A 23,524-nucleotide genomic window follows, 5' to 3' on the forward strand; every position below is an offset into this window, starting at 1 on the left:
CATTTTATAATTTTGCGGGTAAAACAATCTCAAATAATCTCGTGCAATAGGCGGTAACAACAGTGATACCATTTCTGCCCCTCCACTCCATCAGGGCTGAACAAGTAATTATTTCACGACAGACACAGATATAATTAGGGACATTAATAAAATCAGTGAAAGGTCACAATTTTTACTGATAATTTTTTAATCCTACTAAGGCAGAATTGTTTAACAAAATTTGAAGTACAATAAAAAATACACTACTTTGTTTTTTTTATCTATGCCTTTAATAGGCAGATTTTATGTTGAACTCCTAAATGACTATTTTAAGTTCATTGACTCTAAAATAACATTAAAAACCTTTATTATTCAATTCATATGAACGTGTAGAATTTCTCACTACGTTATATTCACGACGACATTCAAAACGAACGTAATTTTTTTTTTTAATCTGTTAAACTGTATATTAAGCATTTGGAATAAATATATCTCTATTCATTACATTGATAATCATGTTGTTGGTCTTAAGGTATACCTACGTGTGAAATTTATCTAATGATCTGAACATTACATGCCTGAGGTAAGACTTGCCCAAAACTCCCTACAGGTGCGTTGGAATAAAATGTTTTTTTTTATTGTTTAGATGGGTGGACAAGCTCACAGCCCACCTGGTATTAAGTGGTTACTGGTGCCCATAGACATCTACAACGTAAATGCGCCACCCACCTTCAGATATAACTTCTGAGGTATCAGTATAGTTACAATGTGGCGTAGGTGACGACCGCCCTGAATACCACGTCAGTTTTCACGTCAATCTAACCATATTAAAATTACGGATCTAGTAAGCTTTACGTACGTATTAAAGTATTATTTTGAAATTTTAGCCTTCACAACATAAGCATAGGGACGTTTTGTTGGGTTTTATGTGCTTTCGAACGCAAAGCTCCGAGCCCTAATTACGCACTTCCGGCTTTTGTTCCCGTTGACTGTTTGTGAATCTCTCACAATTTCATATCTGCTGGAAACGTATTTTGTCAGGTCAACACACCATACACATTTTTTTTTTCGTGCGGTACGTTAATTCTTTTCTACGCGATGTATATTCGTTTGTTTGTATTGTTTTTAAGTAATGTTTTAAACATTGGTCTCGTTGAATCTGGAAACGGATCAAGCTAAAAATTAAGCTAGTAGCATGTAAGGCCTGTTAGCCTATACGGGAGCTTGGTGTTGATAAACTTGAATATGATTTTCGGTTACACAATTCGAATGTAAAGAAAAAAACACAGTGAAGAAGCCATATATATTTTAGGAACGCTTTTTTTATCTTTTATTGCTTAGATGGGTGGACGAGCTCACAGCCCATCTGGTTTTAAGTGGTTACTGGAGCCCATAAACATCCACAACGTAAATGCGCCATCAACCTTGAGATATAAGTTCTAAGATCTCAGTATAGTTACAACGGCTGCCCTACCCTTCAGACCGAAACCCATTACTGCTTCACGGCTGAAATAGGCAGGGTGGTGGTACTTAAGTAACGTGTAGAGGATAAACATGCAAGACTCATTTTATTTATACAGATAAATAGAAAACCAGTGAAACTCGGTCACGGTTCGCTGTAATTATCTCTAATTGTATGGAAAGCATTGATTTCTCGAAACTACTCGCGCGTCATAACGCATTGATGGTACGACAGAAATATTCCCGCCCTCCTGGTTGCTCGCCTACCTGTCCTGGTGAAACTGGAAAGGCCTCTGGGTCACCAGTAAACCCTCATTCATAAAAAAAAGAAATATTCCCTCGAATACCATCAACAACTGTACCAAATTTCATTACGACGGCTCCTGCATGATCAGGATACGGGGAGTATTCAGTGGCGACAACGATAAGGCGATTATCATGACGCATATTCGTGATCCTATTGTTTACACATAGATACGTAAATGTCAATGAAAGAGCACAATCAAAGCAGAAATAGGGAGTATGGTATCTACTTACATTCTCAAACGTCACTGAAAAGGCAAATTTCAATTTGGTAGGTTTAAATCTTTGCTAATATCAGTTAATGCCAGTCGGTGATCGCAGTATGCTGTTAATACTACAATAATGCTGCTACCCATTCTCCGTCCTAATCCTTAGTCGCCTTTAACAACATTCAGGGGAAGAGTTGAGGCAGTTGTTCAATTTATATTTGGAATGATCATTTCATTATATTAACTTACTAGCGACCCGCCCTCGCTTCGCTTCGGAAACATTAAAACACACATGAAACCAAAAAAATAAAATTAATTTTTTTTTTAAAAAAGTAGCCTATGTTCATCAGGGACAATGTCGGCTTCTAATGGAAAAAGAATTTTTCAAATCGGTCCAGTAGTTTCGGAGCCTATTCGAAACAAACAAACAAACAAATCTTTCCTCTTTATAATATTATAGTATAGACAATTACGAGGAAACCTGTTTGAATAATACTACTGTAGACACTTGTATAAACGACAATAATTTCCCAAAATTGTCTATGCTTTATAATAAAAATTTAATCTCTACGCAGCAACCTAAACATCGCTCACTTGAATCAATACAATATCTTAAACAAGAAAGAGATTCATTTTAACTTTAAATAATGCAGGAATGCGCATTACAATTTGACGAAGTCACGATGCTGTCACGTGATCCTGTCCACAGATTACATTTATATACCATTATCATTAATTTACTGGTAAACAAAGTACGAAGAAATACTAGTAGAAGGGCAAATAAATATTCAGTACAAATATAAATTTTATCGGCAGACCATTTTAATTACTCAAATTGAGATACGCGCAATGTTTTTCTTGTGGGTAAAGTTTAATTATTTTATTAGAATCACACTAATAGAACTCAGTATTATAACATTCACGTGGATACGTTTTTCTTTGTTGTCTATGGCTATAAACTATATTATAAATGTGACTACCAACATTTTCCGGTTAGAATAGTACTTTTCTGGATAGGATACTCGCACTAATAAAAATCCTTAACTTATTTCAGTTGAGGTTTCCAGAGGATCACTGCATAGCAATAGAAAACTTATATTGTCAAAGTTTATTTGTGACTAGAAAACTTTTAGTAAATAATCTAATAGTTTGAAGAAAAACCTGCCGAGCGCGATTTCTCTCCTGCTTAGAGATAGGGTGAATATTAATAAGTTTCTCATTTAGTTAAGAAAGCGTTGAAGAAAAAATGTACTTTCTAATGCTCTACTAACTTATATCATATTATATTTTATTGAAAGAAGGCCTAGTGATATTACGTATATAGTCAATAATTTTTCTCAGTAAATTTGCTTATTATACTTTGAAGTCGTCGTGGCCTAAAGGATAAGACGTTTTTTTTTTTTTTTTTTTTTTTTATGATTGAAAGATTACTGGTGGCCCGGAGGCCTTTCCAGCTTCACCAGGACAGGTGGGCGAGCAAAGGCTCAGCCAGGAGAGGTGGGATTTGCTAACAACTGCCCGAGCGCCTCCGAAGGAGACCTAACAACTCAAGAGCAATTGCTTCGCGAATGAATCTACTACCGGATCGGAATCGCGACCCACTGAGAAGATCCGGCGAGAAACTCAGCGGGCTGATGCATGGGTTAGGTTGCACGTCGACCTCTTTGTCGAGTTCGACGAGTACGGTTACCGGGGTTCCTCAGCCTGCTCCTAGTGTTAGAGCTGAAGGTATCTAATGCAAGAGTTATTGGATCTGATGGATCCGTAAGGACGTGTCTAGGGCGACGACGGTGACTTGTTCCTGCGTGATCAGGATTCGGGGAGTAATCAGCGGTGGCAACGATAAGGCGATTATTATGACGCATAGCCTTATCGAAGTAACGTTCCGACATTGACTTCATGTGTTTGCGGATCGATTCGAGGCCCAGGTCATCGTGTAAGTCGATGTTCCTCACGAACCACGGAGCCCCAACGGCTAACCTGCAAAAGCGGGATTGTAGGGATTGGAGGGTGTCTATGTGTGTGCGGGCCGCGTGAGCGAACACCACACTCGCGTAAGTCATGACGGGCCTTATGCAAGTTTTGTAAAGTGTCACCTTGTTACGAAGGGACATTTTACTCCGCTTACAGATCATGGGATAGAGTCTGCCGAGAATAAATGCGGCACGGTCGCGGACTGTTTTTATATGCGGGCGGAATGTCATGGATGCATCCAGGGTAACTCCCAGGTACTTGACCTTCCTGGCCCAGGGTATAGGTTGGCCAAAGAGGGTGATCGGGGGTGTGATATTTCTCCTCCTAATGCGGGAGGAAATAAGCGGTGAGTTTCCCCTTTGAAATAACACTGCTGTGCTTTTCGCTGGGTTGATGTCTATGCGCCATTTTCGGAACCACTGTCCGAGGGTTAACGCTGCACTCTGGAGTTTACTCGCGATTAGGGACTTGTTTCTACTTGAGTAGTAAACGGTTGTGTCATCAGCGAATAAGGCTAGCTGGGTCGGCGGCGACCGGGGAATATCATTGACAAATAAACTAAATAGGAGCGGAGAAAGAACAGAGCCTTGCGGGACTCCAGCCGTGAGTGGTCGCGGGGAGGAGCGGGTTCCCTCTACTCGATATCGAAAAGAGCGGTTCGACAAGAAGTCCCGTATGATGAGCACGAGACTGTCCGGTACGCCCATGTTGAAAAGTTTGAAAATCAAACCGTTGTGCCAGACTTTGTCGAACGCTTTTGCGACGTCGAAGAAGAGAGCTCCCGTGTAGATCGGTTTTGGTCGGTTAAGTCCTACGAGAATGTGCTCCGTGAGGCGGTGCACCTGTTGTACGCATGAGTGATTTGCACGGAATCCGAATTGTTCATCGATGAGAATGCCCTTGGATGAGACGAAGTCTCTAAGGCGTTTGTAGAGCAGACGCTCATACAGTTTGCCTAGAGACATGAGGAGGCTAATCGGGCGGTAGCTCGTCGGATGATTTTTTGGTTTACCGGGTTTATGTATGCCGATAACGTCCGCTTCTTTCCACACCGCGGGAAAGATACAGTTCGCCATAGCGGCATTGAAAATAGATGCCAACATCACGATGAGTTGGACGGGTAGAAGCTTAATAACGCGGTTAGATATACCGTCGGAACCGGGAGCCTTGCGAGGACGTAGGTCTTTGATCAAGTCTTTAACTTCCATCGGGGTGACGGGTGGTAACGCATCCGAGGGTGGCAAGGAGGCTCTGCGTTCTACCTCACTGTCTACTAATTCTACATGAACAGGTTCCACAGATTGAGTGCTGGGCGTGCACTGGGTTTGCAATGAATCGGCCAGCAGCTCTGCTTTTTCGTCATCATCGAACGCCGCGAGTCGGCCTGAGGGGCCTACGAGGGGGGGCATAGTTACTACTGTATCCGATTTGAGAGCACGAGTTAAGCGGTAGTAAGACCTTTGGGAGGGCGCGAGTCCTTCTAAGAAATCAGACCACCTGGCATCTCGGACTTCGGTGATGCGAGACTTTACGTCGCGTTGTAGGGCACGCATTCGAATACGATTTTCCGCGGTAGGATACCTATCGTAGGCACGGATCGAGGCGTTCTTAGCTCTAAGGAGCTCCCTAATATCGTCGGGCAATTCGAAGCGGTGAAGGAAGTCCTCCGCCACAACTTGCTTCGATGACCTATCTAATGTCGAGGTGATGTGTGACGTTACGATGTCTATGGCTTCAGCGGTATCCTGAGGAGACGGGGTAGAGTCCGGGCTAAACGGGAGCGATGGTGGATCAGATTCAGCCAGGTTGATGCCCAGCGTGTGCCAATCCACCACAGTCCTCGTGACGGTAACGGAATCGGGAGCGCGACCCAGCTTCATAACGACAGGACGGTGGTCTGAATCTAACTCTGAAACTACTTCGATCGAGTGTAAGCGCAGAGTTACGTTTTTTAATAACGCTATGTCGAGTATATCCGGGCGATGCGCGATATTTAGCGGGTAGTGAGTCGGTGTTAGCGGAGCGACGATATCGAAGGCGAGATCGTCGACTAACGCGTCAAGCCGCCTGCCATTCGGAGTTGTGGTGTGTGAGTTCCACCTGATGTGCTTACAATTTAGGTCGCCCGCCAGAATGACAGAGCTCCCCATGCCGAGCAGCGCCTCGATATCACTGCTTAGAACGATCTTATCCGGTGGAAGATAAACGGACGCGATAACGATCGGCGCGTGTCCCGTCAGTGAGATTCGGCACACTGATGCTTCGATATTAGCGAGCGCGGGAGGATCGAGCGGGACGCAATGCAGGGCTCTTCTATAGTAAATGACGGTACCACCACCACGAGCAGAGAGCCTGTCGTTCCTAACCATGTTATAGTTCGCGATTTTAGGGTCGCGACGCGCGGGCTTGAGTAGGGTCTCCTGTACTAAGAAAATGTCAATTTGATGGTCACGCAAAAAATCACAAACCTGATCACGTTGATTTGCGAGACCGTAAGCGTTAAAGAATCCTATTGTTACGGATAAGGGTTTTATTCTACTAATGTACGCCATTGATTACCGGCGGAGTGAGGGGAGGACGTACGTATTTAACGACGCGTATACGTCAGCGTATTCTTGCACAACGGCGATGAAATGTTGTGCAGTGGAGGCGGCGCGAATGGCGTCACCCAAAGCGTTAACACGCTCAAAGTTGATCGACTGAAAAAAGTCGATCGCTAGAGCGAGATTTTCGGACGCGGTCGGAGGGCAGGTCGCGGGGGAGGGACGTATCGCGGGGGTGGGACGAGTCGCGGGGGAGAGAGTTGTAGCCGTGTTCGTGTACGGCAACGGTTTAGCCCAAGCCGAGACGCTGGGCACCGACGCCGGCACGAAAGCAGGCTTAGCCTTCGGCACAGAGGGTACCGTGGCTTTGATATCTGGGCCGGAAGCTCGGAGGCGGTTTTGACGGGCGACGCGACGATTTATTTTTGGAGCTCGGGGGCATCCACGGTAGTTCGCGGGGTGACCTTGTGTTCGGCACAGGACACAGCTAGGCGGTTCAGTGGCGGTTTTCTGGTCGCGAGTACAAAGGGCCGTGGCGTGATCGCCCAAACACTTAACACATCGGGGGCGCGCGTGACAGTTACGGGAAGAGTGCCCGTACAGTTGGCAGTTATGGCACTGACTAGGAGTGCCTTTTTTATGGGGGACTTCGACGGCAATACCGGAGAGCCTACAGACGGTCCGAATGTTAAAAATTTGCTTACCCTCGAGGGTAGGCTGGAGGGCGACTAGAACCATATTATATGGCTCCCTACCGCGGCCGGTGTGCATGCGGTGCACGGAATTTACTGGTAGGCCTTGTTCTATCAGATCGACCTTGACGAGATCGGCATCTAGCTCCTTCGGGATTCCACGTATGACAACGCGGAGTTCGCGCTCCTCCTGGAGCGTGTAAGTGTGGAAACTTATACGCTCCTTTCGGAGGTAACTTGAGAGGGGATAAGACGTCCGGTGCATTCGTATGCACCGGTGTTCGAATCCCGCAGGCGGTTACCAATTTTCTAATGAAATACGTAGTTAACAAATTTTAATGTTCACGATTGACTTCCACGGTGAAGGAATAACATCGTGTAATACAAATCAAACCCGCAAAATTATTATTTGCGTAATTACTGGTGGTAGGACCTCTTGTGAGTCCGCACGGGTAGGTACCACCTCCCTGCCTATTTCAGCCGTGAAGCAGTAATACGTTTCGGTTTGAAGGGTGGGCAGCCGTTGTAACTATACTGATACCTTAGAACTTATATCTCAAGGTACGTGGCGCATTTACGTTGTAGATGTCTATGGGCTCCAGTAACAACTTAACACCAGGTGGGCTGTGGGCTCGTTCACTCATCTAAGCAATAAAAAAAAAACAAGTAATCAAGTTTTATTTTTAATTTAATGCATCGGAATCGACTTTTCCGGAAATTAGTTATTAACATCAAATTTCATTCCAATTCTAAATACACAAGCTATTTCGATGATTATAGACGTAAGCTTCGATCACAGTAAAAATCTATTCAATATTTTATAAACGGGTCTAAAAGTACCATTTTTAACCCTCAAACACGCATTTTATTTATATGTTTAACCTAAACCTAAAATACATAGACGCAGGACCGGGGAGTTCGTTTCCAAACAAATGTGTTTGCACGCGAAAATCATGTTTACATTATACATAGCTTTACAATTACATTCACTTCAATATGTCATCTTGTATGGAAGCGTGACGACATCGCAAATGACAGAATTCATTACAATTTTCCACGTTCGCTGTGAGCATTGGGCGTTTTTGAACAAGGCCCGCCACATAAATACGTATAATAAATTCCGTTGTTGTGTACGGTGTCATACTTCTTCGCCCTTGGATAAAGGTCAATCGTGGGGAAATCGGGGGTGAATATGATTGGATACCTCTTTCGGGACTGTTTGCTTTTTCTATCATCACGGTCTTATTCTACCGTTACCCGATGGTTAAAAAAAAAATATTTTTTCTTAAAACTTAGAATTTGTGACTATTGAAGTTATTTCATAATTTTTAGGTGGTATACTAAATAGAAATGTAAACGAGTTGACTTTGCATACATTAATTTGGGAATTATCATTTAATGTTGTTCTTTTAAAAATATGCTTACCCTACTACACCACCTAAAGTCGTCGTATCGACTATGCCGGTATTCAAATCCAATACCAATTTCTCTGATGAAAAATATACTTACTTAACACATGCTCGCGAATTACTTCCACCACCGGGAATAACGTCGTCTTATAAATTCAAAACAGGCAAATAAAATGCATATTACTCGTGGTTGCGTAATTATCTTACGGGTAGGTACCACCTCCTTGCCTATTTCTGACGCGAAGTATTCTGGTTTGAATGGTGAAATAGCCGTTATACTATATAATACAATTGTAACTTAGACTTTATGTCTCAAAACAGGTGGCAGCATTCACGTTGTGGTGTCTATGGTCTCCGATAACCTCTTAAGGTGGGCCATGATCTCGTTCACTTCGTCGTTGAATAAAATAGAACACAATTCAAGATAGCGTTCACCGTACGTACACAAGACCGACTTAAAATCACAGTTCTTCCGCGAAAAACCTTCATTAAGTTAGAAGTAAACTGGCGACCCACCCCGGCCTCGCACGGGTGAACTAAGATATTGTGCTCAAAGTACATATTATATACATATATTACAATAATGGTATTGAATTTTCAATACTAAATAAAGAAAAAAATCGAAAAGTCCTTCCCTTGTAGCCTGTAGCATAAACACCATCGACTGCCAAAATTTTACGCTTAGGCTCTGCGTTAATCAATCATCCGGTCAGGATAAGTAATTATGTGTGTTTATATAATAATTATATTTAAATACGGCTAAAAATATTGAGGTACGTAAACGTTTTGTGTTAGAAGAACAGAACTTTCTGATTTCTGTTTTTATGTTGGCCCCGTGTACGAAAGATGTGGAATTATGTACATTTACTACCGTTAACGGGTGTGGTCGTGGTTTGCACGTGCTGCGGGGGCAAAGACCTCGTCCCAGAATGGATCATACCACTACAATGCTCAAGTAGTTACGATGTATTCGCAGTCGTCGATATTACATTAATCACAGATTTATAGTTGCGAAATTGAAATTAATCAAGATACATCGATTCGGAATTAACGTTATAATTATAATCTCAGGAATATTCTAGATATACATTTTGTATTTTCACATTGACGTCTGTTTTGCGGTAGAAGAAATATTTCGAAAATACAAATTTCTCAGTAACGTATAACATTGATTCTAGTCAATGCGATTAGATAATATGTTTTTTATAATGCTTAATTTGCTTTGAATGTTAAAAGTTATTTTTTCCAAAAAGGTCAAGCATTTTGTTTTAACAAATTAAAACTCAATAAAATATCAAAGTGATTTCTATTTATATTATCAACAATAGTTGATAATATAAATATGTTAAAATAAAATATTTTATAAAGTTGATAATATAATAGCACAACAATGTAGTAAAACACTTTATTGCTTAGCGAAGAATGCTATTATATTATAATATCATCTGCCAGCCAGCAAATAATTTTAATCTGAAAAAGTTTTAATTGTAGTCAAGTACATTACTTCAAGTTTGATTCAGAATTTTGAGATTTCATATTATTATATTACATTCGTTTGTTTCTTCTAACGTTGCGAGTTAAAAATATCTATTGGAAACGTGGGTGGCTCTCTGTCAATGGGGACGATACATTATCGCCCTGCCAAATTATGATTGACAGCCGAATAAGAGATCCGTATATTATTACACATCACTAGTGGCCGGTGCTAATAACATCTGAACATGTAAGTAGATAGTGATGTCGATGACACAGAACACGTGTAGTTTTAACTAGATTTATAATACAATGAACTCAAATGTGTGTGCGTTACTATGTATGTTATGTATGTACTAAGTATACAAATATTTATAATATCTATTTTTTTAACTAAAATATTATAATAGGTGTCTTAATGGAACTTTTTATAGTAATTTAAAGTAGCCAATTTTGGATTACTGGAGGTAGGGTATAGTGAGCCCGTATGAGTCAGCACCATCAACCTGTCTATTTCTGCCTGTGGGCGGCGTCATGTTGTGATATCAATAAGTTCTAATGACCATTTGATAACTGTCGGAATATGAGCTTGTTTAACTGTCGCCTTCTGATTAATCTGAACAAAACGATGATAAAAAGCCCGATGATTTTACCACAATCAATCAAACTTTCTAACATCCAATTTATTAAAGATGTGTTTCCACAGTTAAAACTACAACCAAACTCGCAGCGCACCCCAAGGACGTCCGGCCAGCGGAGTAGTCGAGGCGATTGTACTAAGTATTATGCAAGTTTTAACTTTTGGTGGTTTGATTTTTATCAAACGACCTTGTTTCTTCATCCTGGAAATAGATTTTCAACATAATATGCTGCGTATTAATATATTAAATTGGTGCCTGCTCCACGGTTCGAACCACAGTATAGTCACGACTCGATACGCGTGTACCGATACATTTTGTCTATTCGTCCACAGATCTTGTGTAACCACGACTGATATACGACTATTGATTATAGTGATTGACCATAGATCGGATCATTGTACTAGACACAAAACTAAACTAAACAAACACATACGGTAAGAACATACGAGTCGTATCATTGATTAGCACTTTGAATTAATTCGTTTTGAAAAGTTCTGTAACATTAATATTACGATAAAAAAATATCCTGCATTAGAAATGATTCTAACCATAAATAATAGGGGTTAAATGATGAATTTGCTGTTTTATTGTAATAGATAATTGATATTGACATAGAATCTTCATAGTTTGAGATTATTGAGTGAAACTTTTTTTCAAATGGTCCTCTTATGAGGTTCTTCTTTTAAAAAATGTGCAACATTCGATTATCGACTTTCAGTTGTTTTTTAATTCAGCTTAGACAAGATATGTATATGGATATTTCAAAAATTCGAGTGATTTTTTAATACGAGTTCCGACGCGGAACTAACGCTGCAGAAACAGCTCGCAATATCAATATTGCCTTTGGAGAGGGGACTGCTAATGAACACACCGTGCGATTTTGGTTTAAACGTTCTCGTAATGGAAATTTTGATTTGAAGAACGAACCACGTGGAAGACCGCCCACACATGTGAATAATAATGAATCAAAAGAGATGGTGGAAGCTGATCCGAGCTAAACTACCCGGGAATTAGCAGCATGGTTTGACGTTACATTACCAACAATAATGACACATTTGTGTAAAATCCATAAAATAAAAAAATATGAAAAATGTTTAGACTGATATGCAGAAAGAAACGCGTATTGAAACTTGTGTTGCCTTGTTGAATCGATACAGAAATGAAGGAATATTGGATCGAATCGTGACATGTGATGAAAAGTGGACTCTTTACGATAACCGTAAGCGAAAAATGCAATGGCAGACCCCAGGTCGAAATCCGCAATAGTGTCCTAAAGCAAAACTTACCAGTAAAAAGGTAATGGTAACTGTTTGGGGGTTTCAGCATGGTGTTATTTTCTATAGCTTTCTCCGATTTCGTCAAGCTATAACGGCAGATGTCTAGTATGCCGAACTCCGAACAATGATAGCACGCGAGTCATGAATCTATCTTCACCATTATTGCTCCATGATAACGCGAGACCTCATACATCACGAGAAACCGTTTTAACTCTACAGGAACTGCAATTAGAAATCATTCTTCACCCTCCGTATTTGCCAGACCTTGCTCCAATGGACCACCCTTTTTTCGTGATTTGGACAATTGTCTACTTAATAAAAAGTTTTCTTCCCAGGAGGTAGTCCAAAATGCTTTCACACAGTTTGTAGAATATAGATCACCAGAATTCTGTCGCAAAGGCATACATGACCTTCCTATTACATGGCAGCAATGTATAGATAATAATGGTATTATAGATTGATTTGATTAAATTTGGTTTGATAAAAAAAGAATTTCAATTTTTCAGTACAAATCAGCAATTTCAATACTTTAACCCCTAATATATAGATTTTTTTTATTGCTTAGGTGGCTGGACGAGTTCACAGCCCACGTTACTGGAGCTCATAGACAGAACAGTTGTGACAGAACAGTTTTTAAATACACATCCTTTAGTGAAATTACCTTATGTATATACCTACTAGATGTTATGGATGTTTTCTCGAATTAAATAAACTCAAATTGTTTTTATTTATTTAATTATATTATTATGTATTGTATAAGATATGCCGTAAGTGTAATTTAGTGCCATGTCCTAATATGTTCTATCTCCTTAACATTTTAATAAACTGTAGACTGCTTGATTGCGGAATGCAACTTTACATTACATAACCACTTAACGACACATGCGGAGTGCCGCGAACAATGTTACAAAACTTGGTCATGTTTTTAGTCTTAATTGAGGCGAAAACAGTCCCAAAGTTGGATGGCGAAGCTCATTAAGAACAACAAACAAGTGGCTAAGTACAGTCGCCGAGACTGCAGGAGGCAGCGCCTACCAAACTAATCGGCTTTCGTTCTGGAACATTGCCGAAAACGTTCGTAACGGTCTTAAAAATATTCCGGCTTGGATATTAAATATTGTTTATAGATGTCACTATAATTTAAAATGTAACGTTTATTGCGCTCAACGATCCTATTATATTTTCAAACATATAAAGTTACAAGGATGGGTCTTTTTAAAAATAGCTGTGTATACAATGTAGACATCGCTTAAGAAATTTATTCCTACTCTTGCTAAGCGTTTGCACTCACAAAATATATGAGGCATAGACACTAAGTTTTCTTGCAGATTCTTTATCTTTTATCATCATTAAAGTAATTTTGTTATATTGGTACTCATGGCTGAGAGCTCTGAATACATTTCTCGGCTGTATACTCGCCTAAGCCGCAAGTATCTGTTTTTAATTATTCGTTATTTTATGAAGATTTGTTTAAATCTGGATACTACTTTACGGACAGACCTTACTAAGGGTCGAGAAACATACTCGTACGCACGTGATTTATTTTAAAACTTCATATATCTGTTTAACATCTTTAAATAAAATGATCGATTGTTCATAATTTCTCCAGTTTGCGGAATTTAGTACAAATCGCAGCCGCAGAATGTGTTTCGGGACGCAAGACGTACATACTCTTAAAAATCACGCTAAGGGTCCGAACTAAGGCGAATATTACATCGTAAGACGGCAAGATTGATGATGCTATACAACAAACAACCAAATTATATATCAATAGGTATTCGGCTGAAGAAAAACATTGGTAGAATATACGTGAATTGGTATTCAAAAGTTGGAAGTTGTGTTTCCGAACAATTGTGGTGAAAGGAAATCTTTTCAATTCCGAAGTTACATCTCATAAGGAAAAGGTGCGGTGATTTATGTGCGTACATTTCTTTTGTTGCTTTGAAACGATTGAAGAGAACTCTTTACAATTTGTATTTACACATACGCCTCAAAAATCTGTACAAATAAAATATGAATTCAGGGGATAATTAAATTTTTATTCTAATGATTTCGCTTCTAATTATATAAGTCGGCGCAACATCACTATTTAAACTAAAAATAGTTAAAGTTAACTGTTTCCTTAATACACACGTGGAAACTGTTTAAGACGGTATTCAAGAGACTAAGCTCTTTCTACTATAAATGCGAGTGACTATTGTCGCACAAAACACTCCGACTCGAGTAGCCGACTGAGGCGGAGCTCTCTGTTATTATCGCTGTACACTTGGAATGAAATAAATGGAAATCGTTGGAAAAGTAAGTCTTAATTACAGTCACTATGGAAGGCAATGATGAAGAGAAGCTACGATGACGTCTTCATTTTAAAAACACCACGGAACCAGCCAGCTTACTCCGTTATAAAATGCCTGACTAAAATCAGAACTATTACAAGCTTTGTATTTTATTCACCTCAATAAACTTCCGATCGTGTGAATATTGACATCAAAGTATAAATATACGCATGCTAATACAAACTTAAACTTCTAGAGATAACCTTTTTCTTTTTTCGGACAACACTCCATATTTTGTGAGAAAAGATTCCGTAGCAGGCATCATTTAATAGAAAGACTACTGCGACCCTTCCGATTCGATTCACATGGGCAGAGTCACCTTTCCATGCTCTGGGCTCAACCAGGATTTACAGATAAGCAATAAACCGTAATACGTTCGAATTCAGTGAGAGACACCCAAAAAGAGAATTAATGTTGTGTTTGTGCCTTTTTATAAGAACGTAGGGTGCTAAACAATACTGCAATTTAACACCAAATTAATGACTTCAGAAAAAAATTGGAGATAATTTTAGAGAAGCGAATTCGGGTGGAAATAAAGGTATTTCACACAGCTGGACAATACTAATTAATTGTTGTCAATAATTAGTTTTCCAAATAATGTTCGTGCTGTAATTCTAAGTGAGATGTTTTATTATTTCTCAGAAAAGGCGAAGCTCCGGAAAGCTTTGAGAAGCGAGGAGGAATTAACACTTCGACAACGAAAAATAACATTAAAAATAAACACAAATTTGTGAGATTGTAATGAAATTTGTGTATTTTGTCGAATTATTATAGAATAACGGATTTTCTTGTTAAAGCAATCTCTATTTTCAAAGTGACTGTACATACGTTAAACCACTCTTGTGAAAAATATCTACTCTTTGGTTCGGTGAATAACTTGAAGACTTAAAACACGGCCTTTTTTTCCTACCTATGCTGATAGCCTTGAGAGGCTATTTCAGCTTCACCCAGTCTAGGTGAGCTCACGGGGCTCAAACCGGAGTGTTACTTACACTGGCCCTAGCAAGAGCAGCGCTTCACAGAATCTACCACCGGATCGGAAACGCGACCCACTGAGAAGATCCGACGAGAAACTCAGTGGGCTGTGTCTATGGGTTAATTCGCTCGTCGAGCCCTTCGTCGCAAGCGACGGGTTCGACGAGGACGGTGACCGGTGCTTGTGGTACCTAAAAGCACCAAACACGGCCGGTGTTTATGTCGTTAGTTGAAATAATGTGTGACACGAAAATATTACATTTCACTTTCTACATTTATATTTAGTAGACGGGTCCAGTTTAATTATGTTCTAAGTCTTACTTTAAAGTACTGTACAGCTAAGCCTTCGCGTTTTCTTGCGACTTAATTTGGAACGGTTTCATTCTACTCAATTTCTTTTATAAGTAATAATAGAGCTAGGCTACGTTGATGTAAATTTATGCTCAAAACGCAAATATTTTCTGTAGCTTTTCCGCTGTGAGGAACTTGAATCGAGTAATTTAAGTAATGTTATAAATTCAGCCTTTCGGGGAAAATTATGTCAAAAGCAATAACGCTTAATACGTATAAACTCTTTAAGGTACTAAGTCATGTAATTGTCGTTTGTTTTGAGAGTTTAACGCGTACGTTCAGTAACCACGTGCTATTTCCTGTATATTTTAATTAGAAATTTGAAACCGAAAGCTAAAACTTCAAGAAAGAAAAAGCATAGAATTACGGCTCTTGTATATAATTATGATGCTGGCAGGCCCGATAAACGTTGTCCTATCCTAAAGTTTTAATCGGAAATCTGCTTGCTGCGGCACGAACCCTGCCCAATAGTAAATCTAAAATATTCAGGGAATCACTCAAAAACTCACAAAAATATTATCAAAACCGGTTCTGTAGAAACCGGCGCGCGTTTCCTCTTATACAAAAAAAAAACTTACAATATGGGAGTGCCATCGTCTTTTTATTATATTTTTTTTTGTGAGATTACTTAGGAACAGCATTACATTTGTTTTATTAAATGATTGACGGGCAAACTATCAAACTACATCACACGACTCTGACCAGGTCGAGTGCTTCTAGATTTCTAGAAGTTTTTACGTATCAAACCCTACCAGTACTCATTTTGTAGTAGGGCAAATGAGATTAAAGAAAACCTCCGCTTTGATTTCATGATCCAAGATGAGTAGCGGCTTCCACATTGTGTCGTCTATGGGTTCAAGTAACTGCTTAATTACAAGGAGCCTTGAATTCGTACGATGAAAGATATATGCGTCCTTTTAAAATTTTATAATTACTTGTATTCCAATATAATTGGAACTACAATCTCATGTTTCGTAGTGCCCATGAGCTTCAGAGATTACTTGACGTCGAGAATATCGTAACGTTGTCGGTCCATTGAGGCTATTAAAAAGGATTCATCGTATTTATTTTATTCGTGTATGATATAATTTCATTAAAAAAATTGGCTTAAAAACCCGACTTTATTTGGAAAAAAAACTCTATCTTCGAATAAGCCAGAGTAATAGTGAAATCTGTTCGAAAATAGACCGGCCTAAGTTGCATCGAATGACGTCTCTTGCTCTTCCAGTCTTATTCTTCTTTTATAGTTTCCTTCTTTACTAAACAGGGACATGAACAATCATAAACTAGACAGCTTAACCACACCGCCAAACTTCTATATTTCGGGTTGGTTTTCATCTAAATCGCCAAATACAAAACCAACCATTTATTATCTCTCTACGCTCATCTTTTTCTCAGTTAATTCCAAACGGTACAACCGTATTGTGGAGACACAATACCATGTAAATGGATAAGTACTGTCCGACATATTAATTTTAAATAAAACATGTGTATTGTTCAAAAACGATATTGGTCTATTTCCTCTGACATATTTTTAATGTGCTGAAAATCAAATCGTTTGAGTACTATCTATAAAATAAGTCTTCATCTATTATTAAATTCAAAGTTCCCACTGATTTCGAAAGTTATTAACTCGTGTTTCTCGCAAACTTATTGTTTTGTTTACAAGCCCCAAAGGAATGTCGAAAGTCGTCTATTTTTAACTTCAAAGCCTCTCTCGTTACAAATCTTAACTTTATAAATAACATCGGCCCTCTACAAGTGTTTATTTACATGTTTATACACAAAACGACGAGCCGGCTTCAGACAACATTGTTACGAATTGAGACCGTTTTCCGTAATGCGATTATAAATCACCCGTGAAATCGGCAAAGCATTGACGGGTTTCACGAAACGTAGCGCGTAGATCGTTTGGTGCTACGGATGCGTAGCTAACATATGTTTTGCCGACCACGAGGACGGCGATCGATAACCGCCCGCCCGCCTCCGCTGAATGCACTTACCGTGGTCATCTTGAAGTTCAGCTTCCGCTGCAACGTCGTCTCGAGATGAAGAGCCATTTTATTTTAATTTACGAACCGAACAATATACGAGATTTTTAGCCCAGTAAAACACTATAACATAGTTCAATGGACCGATCGTATGTGTTGACTAGACGCGTGACGTACGTTACGATTTCAGCGTGGCTGATCGCGTGTTCACACGGCCATTTTAGCCGCTTGTCAAAAGTTTCGCTTTTCAGCCGCTGGGCGCCACCTTCGCAATCATTACGTCTGCGCGGGGCGCGAATAGAGCCGAATGAATAGAGACGAACACGAGGTAACAGCGTGAGCCGCTACAGGTTCATGATATTTCCAACCTCTAATTGATTTATAGTAAAAGTTTTAATTTAGTTTGAAGTTAAATTCGTGACGTACTTATGAAGTATTATTATTACAAAGAAAAATTGTTCCTCTTTCGTACAATTTATTTTATACTATTGAAACTTTAGAATTGAATGTTTGGGTATATCTACGTATATTCAAAGGTGAAAGTAAATTATACACGAGGCCTTCTTAAGTAGCTTTCCAAATAGGCTCATTCATGAATTAAGCTAACTGTAATGGCGCCATATTGAAAATGTTTCAGAACAGTTTAGTAGTCTTACTGTATGGCTATTTTATACTCAATAAAGTCAATACTGAACCAAAGTTAATACTGTTATCCCGAAAATAGTTTTGATCAAATCCACAAATATAACATGGAAACAAAACACATTTAGTACAAAATTTGACGATATTTGCCAACTAATCGTTTACATGTACTTTTATCGTTGGTCATAAAATTCCGTATTTATTAGCGTTCTAGTTGACCGAACAGGTATAATAAAAGTTCCTTAGAAATGAAATAAATAAGTCTACTCCTACGGAGAGCTTTAAGGTCAGGTTACTAAACTCGATTTAGGTAATAATGTCTCTTGTATTTTCTGTAAAAATATTAGGGCTTAGTAGTTCAGTCGAGCGATTCACTTAAACCCATTCGATTTTACGCTTGAGTTATAGTTTATTAAAATACTACTACCGTATATAGATAGATGTTTTTTTTTAGTAATCGATTGTAAGGGTAGTTTTGACATAATAAGCCTTAGACCCAAGTGGATCTATTGTGATTATCCCAAAGAATTAAATAAATATCTTCGTTCTGGCCCAGATATAGCATAAAATCAACTGCTTTCCTGGGACAGATATTTCCAGCGAGAATGCGTTAGTATAATTTATTGCCTAAGGTGCAAGGTGCAGTAATCGTATAGTGAAGAGTTTCTGCTTCAAGCTACACATGCCGAAAATACTAGTTGAAAGATATCAAATTAAAACTATTATTTACAGAGCCTTGCAAACGAATAATTTGAAGTCTTGTTTCTAAGATCAATGCAGCAGAGGTCAGGTATTTCAGAAAAAAAAAGTTATGAGATGTTATGAGACTTTGCTTGGTGTTGTAGTGTCCGTTTACGAAACTTAAACAAAGAAAAATCATTATCTATCTTCTATCTATATATATAAAAATGAATTGTTGTTCGTTAGTCTCGCTAAAACTCGAGAACGGTTGGACCGATTTGGCTAATTTTGGTCTTGAATTATTTGTGGAAGTCCAGAGAAGGTTTAAAAGGTAGTTAAATATGAAAATGCTCGGAATTAAATAAAAATAACAATTCTGTTTTTCCTTTGATGTGTCCCCCGTTGGACGAATTCCTTTTGTTTGTTTTAAGTTTATTTTATGCAAAAATTTAGGTATTTTATTTATCGATTGAGGCACTACGAAATCTGCCGGGCCAGCTAGTAAGTAATATTACTTGTTTTCTCTTACAACTTACCCGCTCTCTACAGTCAATATGCAACTTGGGGCACCACGTAAAACTTCATTAAAGTTGTCTCATCTCTATCAACAAGCGGGCTCTTTACGTCAATACTGTGAAACATTAATGAGCACATTCGTCGTCAGTACTCGCTATGCACGTAAATAAACGTCATTAATATATTTTTTTTTTATTGTTTAGATGGGTGGACGAGCTCGCAGTCCACCTGGTGTTAAGTGGTTACTGGAGCCCATAGACATCTACAACGTAAATGCGCCACCCACGTTGAGACATAAGTTCTAAGGTCTCAGGTATAGTTATAATGGATCGGCGAATACAACGGCCGGTTATTTGTTTTATCACAACCTAACTGTCGCCATCATCCATTAAGACATGAGTTCGGTTAAATTAAAATGACTGTTCCTTATCAAATCTAAAACCTGTGCCTGATTTGTGACCAAAAAAAAGCACGATGATGTAATGTCATGTAACCTGAACATGTGTGCTGAAATTATTACCTACCACCAACTACGCAAACCTGGATTTGTGGGTTTTTATTGCGCTAATGGATAATGCCGAATGCACAGTGCACATGAATTTGTTAATGCGTAGTTTTTTTTTATCGAAACTTGTCTCATATCAGCATTTTATTTATTTACACAAGATGACAAGTCTGTTTGCTTTTCAAATATTGACAAAAGAAAACTGTCCAGACAAATAATAGATTGTGGGAACGAAAAGCAAATATCCATCTATTTCAAATTTACGTAGTCTCATCTTTAGTTTTCGAAGTTTTCGATATAGTAGGAATAGGAGTTTGTATGTTACATGCTTGTCTAGAAACTACAAACAGAAACTTAACCCGTCGCAGTGCGCTTCTGAGCCGACTTGAGGAAACGATAAGTACAAGCAATGACAAAAGTTGTTGCGACTGTGGTTTGTTTACTTAAATGTAGACTAGAACATAGAGTACGCGTAAAACACACACACACACACACACACACACGCTATGTACGTGTTGATGTGTGTGTGTGTGTGTGTAACGTAACAGTTTTTTTTTTGCACCAATAACAAAATCAATGAATATGTTTATGAAGTTTTAGAGCTTGCTACAGATTTACATTGATGCAGTGACATCCAAGCTAGCATGTTTTGCACTGTTTTATTGTGAGAGCACAGAATTAAATTGGCCAAAAATAATACTAGTATATTTTCCGTAGGCGGATCTCGCCCAAGCCCTGGCCCTCTAAGTGTTTCGGGTCCCCCTCATATGTCGGTCTGGGGACCGGCGAGGGGGACCTAAGAAGACGTCGTGCAAACTGCTCTGCACGCGTTTTACGCAAGAGCATCCGGGTGATGGAAGGCCGGCTATCCTCGACCCACGCTGGTTCTGACCCAGAGGGGTATTCCGTAGGATAGCTCACTCTAACCGGCGCCATCTAGGCGGGCTCCGGATAGCCTGCCGACCGAGAGGGCTGGTGGTCGTGGCGCCGACGACCGCCAGTCCGGCGTCCCGAGGGGGAGGGTGATGGGAGAGATGTACTCCGCACTAAACACTTCACTTTCCCCCCTTTGCCTTTTCATGAGTTCTGTCTCATGTGAGGTTTGGAGGTCGGTTGTTGAGCGACAGGAGGTTTTAGTCGGTTCGACTCCAACATGCTCCGCCCGCCGTCCCCAGTGGAGGGCGGAAGTCCGGCGATTTCCTCCTGACCAAAAAAAAAAAAAGTATATTTTCCGTGGCCTTAGCTTAAGATACCCTCCTGTACTTAGCGCTTCCGCTGGCAGGGTATCCTTAAAATAAAATAAACAGCGTTTGCACCATTATTAAGAGCTACTTCATACAAGACACCTCGGCACACATTTCACCTCGGCAATCCTTTTATATTTTTATTATCCTCCAATCTGTGTTCTACAAATTTAGCTGCCTAACTTGACAAACCGTAAAAAAATTACTAAGCTTTTTCCGTAAAGTTCGTTTGAGGAAAAAAATCAAATCGAATATTCTGAATTAGTTATATTGCGTCAGTAGATAAAATATATTCTAGGTAGGTACGCCCACGTTTATTCTCCAACAATAAAATCTAAAACTGAATTCCAAATGACCTGTTCAAAACTACGAATGAAATTGTTACATCAAATTCTTCTCGCAGGGGAAATGTTATATTGTAACATATAGACTTGATAATTTTTCATGCGCATCTAACTTATGAGATTTATGTTCGTTTCAATTGTTTTTAGTTGTGATCATTTGAATTGTACGACTTATTTCGTTCTTTTCTCTTTACATTCATAGCAATAGTTTTAAATAATAACTACAAAGATTCAACCGAGTGATCGTTGTGTTAATTTAATTAAGAATGCATAGTTCTTTCAATTATCATTAATAATATTTTTTATTACACGTGTGTAAATATATGCTTAACGATATTAGGTAAATTACTGATATGAATAATTCAACATTAGTTACACAATAAGATGCGATGTTAGATAAAACAATAACACGAGTTCGCTCAAAAGAACAATCAGGGGAAACAAGAGAAAAACTGAATTATATCTTGATTAGAACAAACAAGAGTGCACAAGTGCTTACCGAACTGGCGGTTTGAACAATAGCTATACTCGTCAGCCCTTCGTTCCTCAAGAACCTACCCTAGTAGCGACTGTAGTTTGCTCATTTGGAAGAAATGAAAGAGGGTCCTTGTCAGAACCTCGAACCTTTTGTTGGCACCGCATTTGTTCTCAGTGGCCATTTCACTAATTGCGACCACCTTTTATTGTCTCCTTATAAATTCGACGTGAATGTTCATTCTTGTCTCGTTGTCGCTCTTTTAATAAATATGTTTATTGCAAATAAACGCCTTGAAAATAGGCTAGGCTATGGTTATTTCGGTGAGTTCCTGCACCAGATCACAGCCGAGCCGACGGCAGAGTGCTGCCATTGTGGTTGCGACTTGGACACGGCAGAGCATACGCTCGTCGTCTGCCCCGCATGGGAGGGGTGGCACCGTGTCCTCGTCGTAAAAATAGGAAACGACTTGTCGTTGCCGAGTGTTGTGGCATCGATGCTCGGCGACGACGAGTCGTGGAAGGCGATTCCCGACTTCTGCGAGTGTACCATCTCGCAGAAGGAGACGGTGGCGCCTGAGAGACGCACAATCCCGCCGCCGTCGAGCGGGGGTCAGGGAGGCGGATCTCGCCCAAGCCCTGGCCCTCTAAGTGTTTCGGATCCCCCTCACGTGTCGGTCTGGGGACCGGCGAGAGGGGCCTAAGAAGACGACGTGCAAGCTGCTCTGCACGCGTTTTACGCAAGAGCATCCAGGTGATGGAAGGCCGGCTATCCTCGACACACGCTGGTTCTGCCCCAGCGGGGTATTACGTAGGATAGCTCACTCTAGCCGGCGTCATCTAGGCGGGCTTCGGATAGCCTGCCGACCGAGAAGGCTGGTGGTCGTGGCGCCGACGACCGCCGGTCCGGCGTCCCGAGGGGGAGGGTGATGAGAGAGATGTGCTCCACACTAAACGCTTCACTTTCCCCCCTTTGCCTTTTCATGAGTTCTGTCTCATGCGAGGTTTGGACGTTGGTTGTTGAGCGACAGGAGGTTTTAGTCAGTTCGACTCTGACATGCCCCGCCCTCCAACCCCAGTGGAGGGCGGAAGTCCGGCGATTTCCTCCTGACCAAATAAAAGGCTATTGCATGTTAATTATCAAAAGATAGATAGGCATTATATAAGTATATATAGGGATTGAATGCGAAAGGCAACAGACCGAAGAGAATGGGGTGCACAAAAAGAGATCTACACTCAGCATTGGGTGGGCACGGATTGAAGAAGAGAAACATTAGAAGATACGGGACTGCTTCTTTTTTCTGCCTATCCGTACCCTAAAAGGCTATTCCCGTTACGTGCAGACTGTCACTCAGGCCTTTAACACTATAACCATCCTTATAGCTCATCGTATTACTTATTTTCCTGCATAATATCCTGTATTCCTCGCACTTATTCCTATCTTAAACTGGTGGTAAATCGTATGTTCCACACGGGTCGGAAATACCATCTTGCCTTTTTCTGTCGC

General features: G+C 39.9%; 1 protein-coding gene and 1 long non-coding RNA gene across 3 annotated transcripts in view; one reads left to right on the plus strand and one right to left on the minus strand.

The window, feature by feature from the left end:
• LOC101745493 (protein alan shepard) overlaps positions 1–17,757 on the minus strand; it is a 150,775-nt gene extending 133,018 nt beyond the window's left edge. Inside the window, exon 1 of one of the 2 annotated variants that reach the window (XM_021351930.3) lies at positions 17,624–17,757. In XM_021351930.3, the coding sequence (XP_021207605.1) occupies positions 17,624–17,680 (57 nt within the window). In that variant the 5' untranslated portion in view covers positions 17,681–17,757. The remainder of the gene's footprint in view (positions 1–17,623) is intronic. The other variant, XM_021351931.3, reaches the window with a different exon arrangement.
• LOC134199258 (uncharacterized) overlaps positions 1–23,524 on the plus strand; it is a 55,282-nt gene that overhangs the window by 2,171 nt on the left and 29,587 nt on the right. The window lies entirely within an intron of this gene.

The sequence above is a fragment of the Bombyx mori genome, chromosome 8, assembly GCF_030269925.1.
Source record: "Bombyx mori chromosome 8, ASM3026992v2".
NCBI lineage: Eukaryota > Metazoa > Arthropoda > Insecta > Lepidoptera > Bombycidae > Bombyx > Bombyx mori.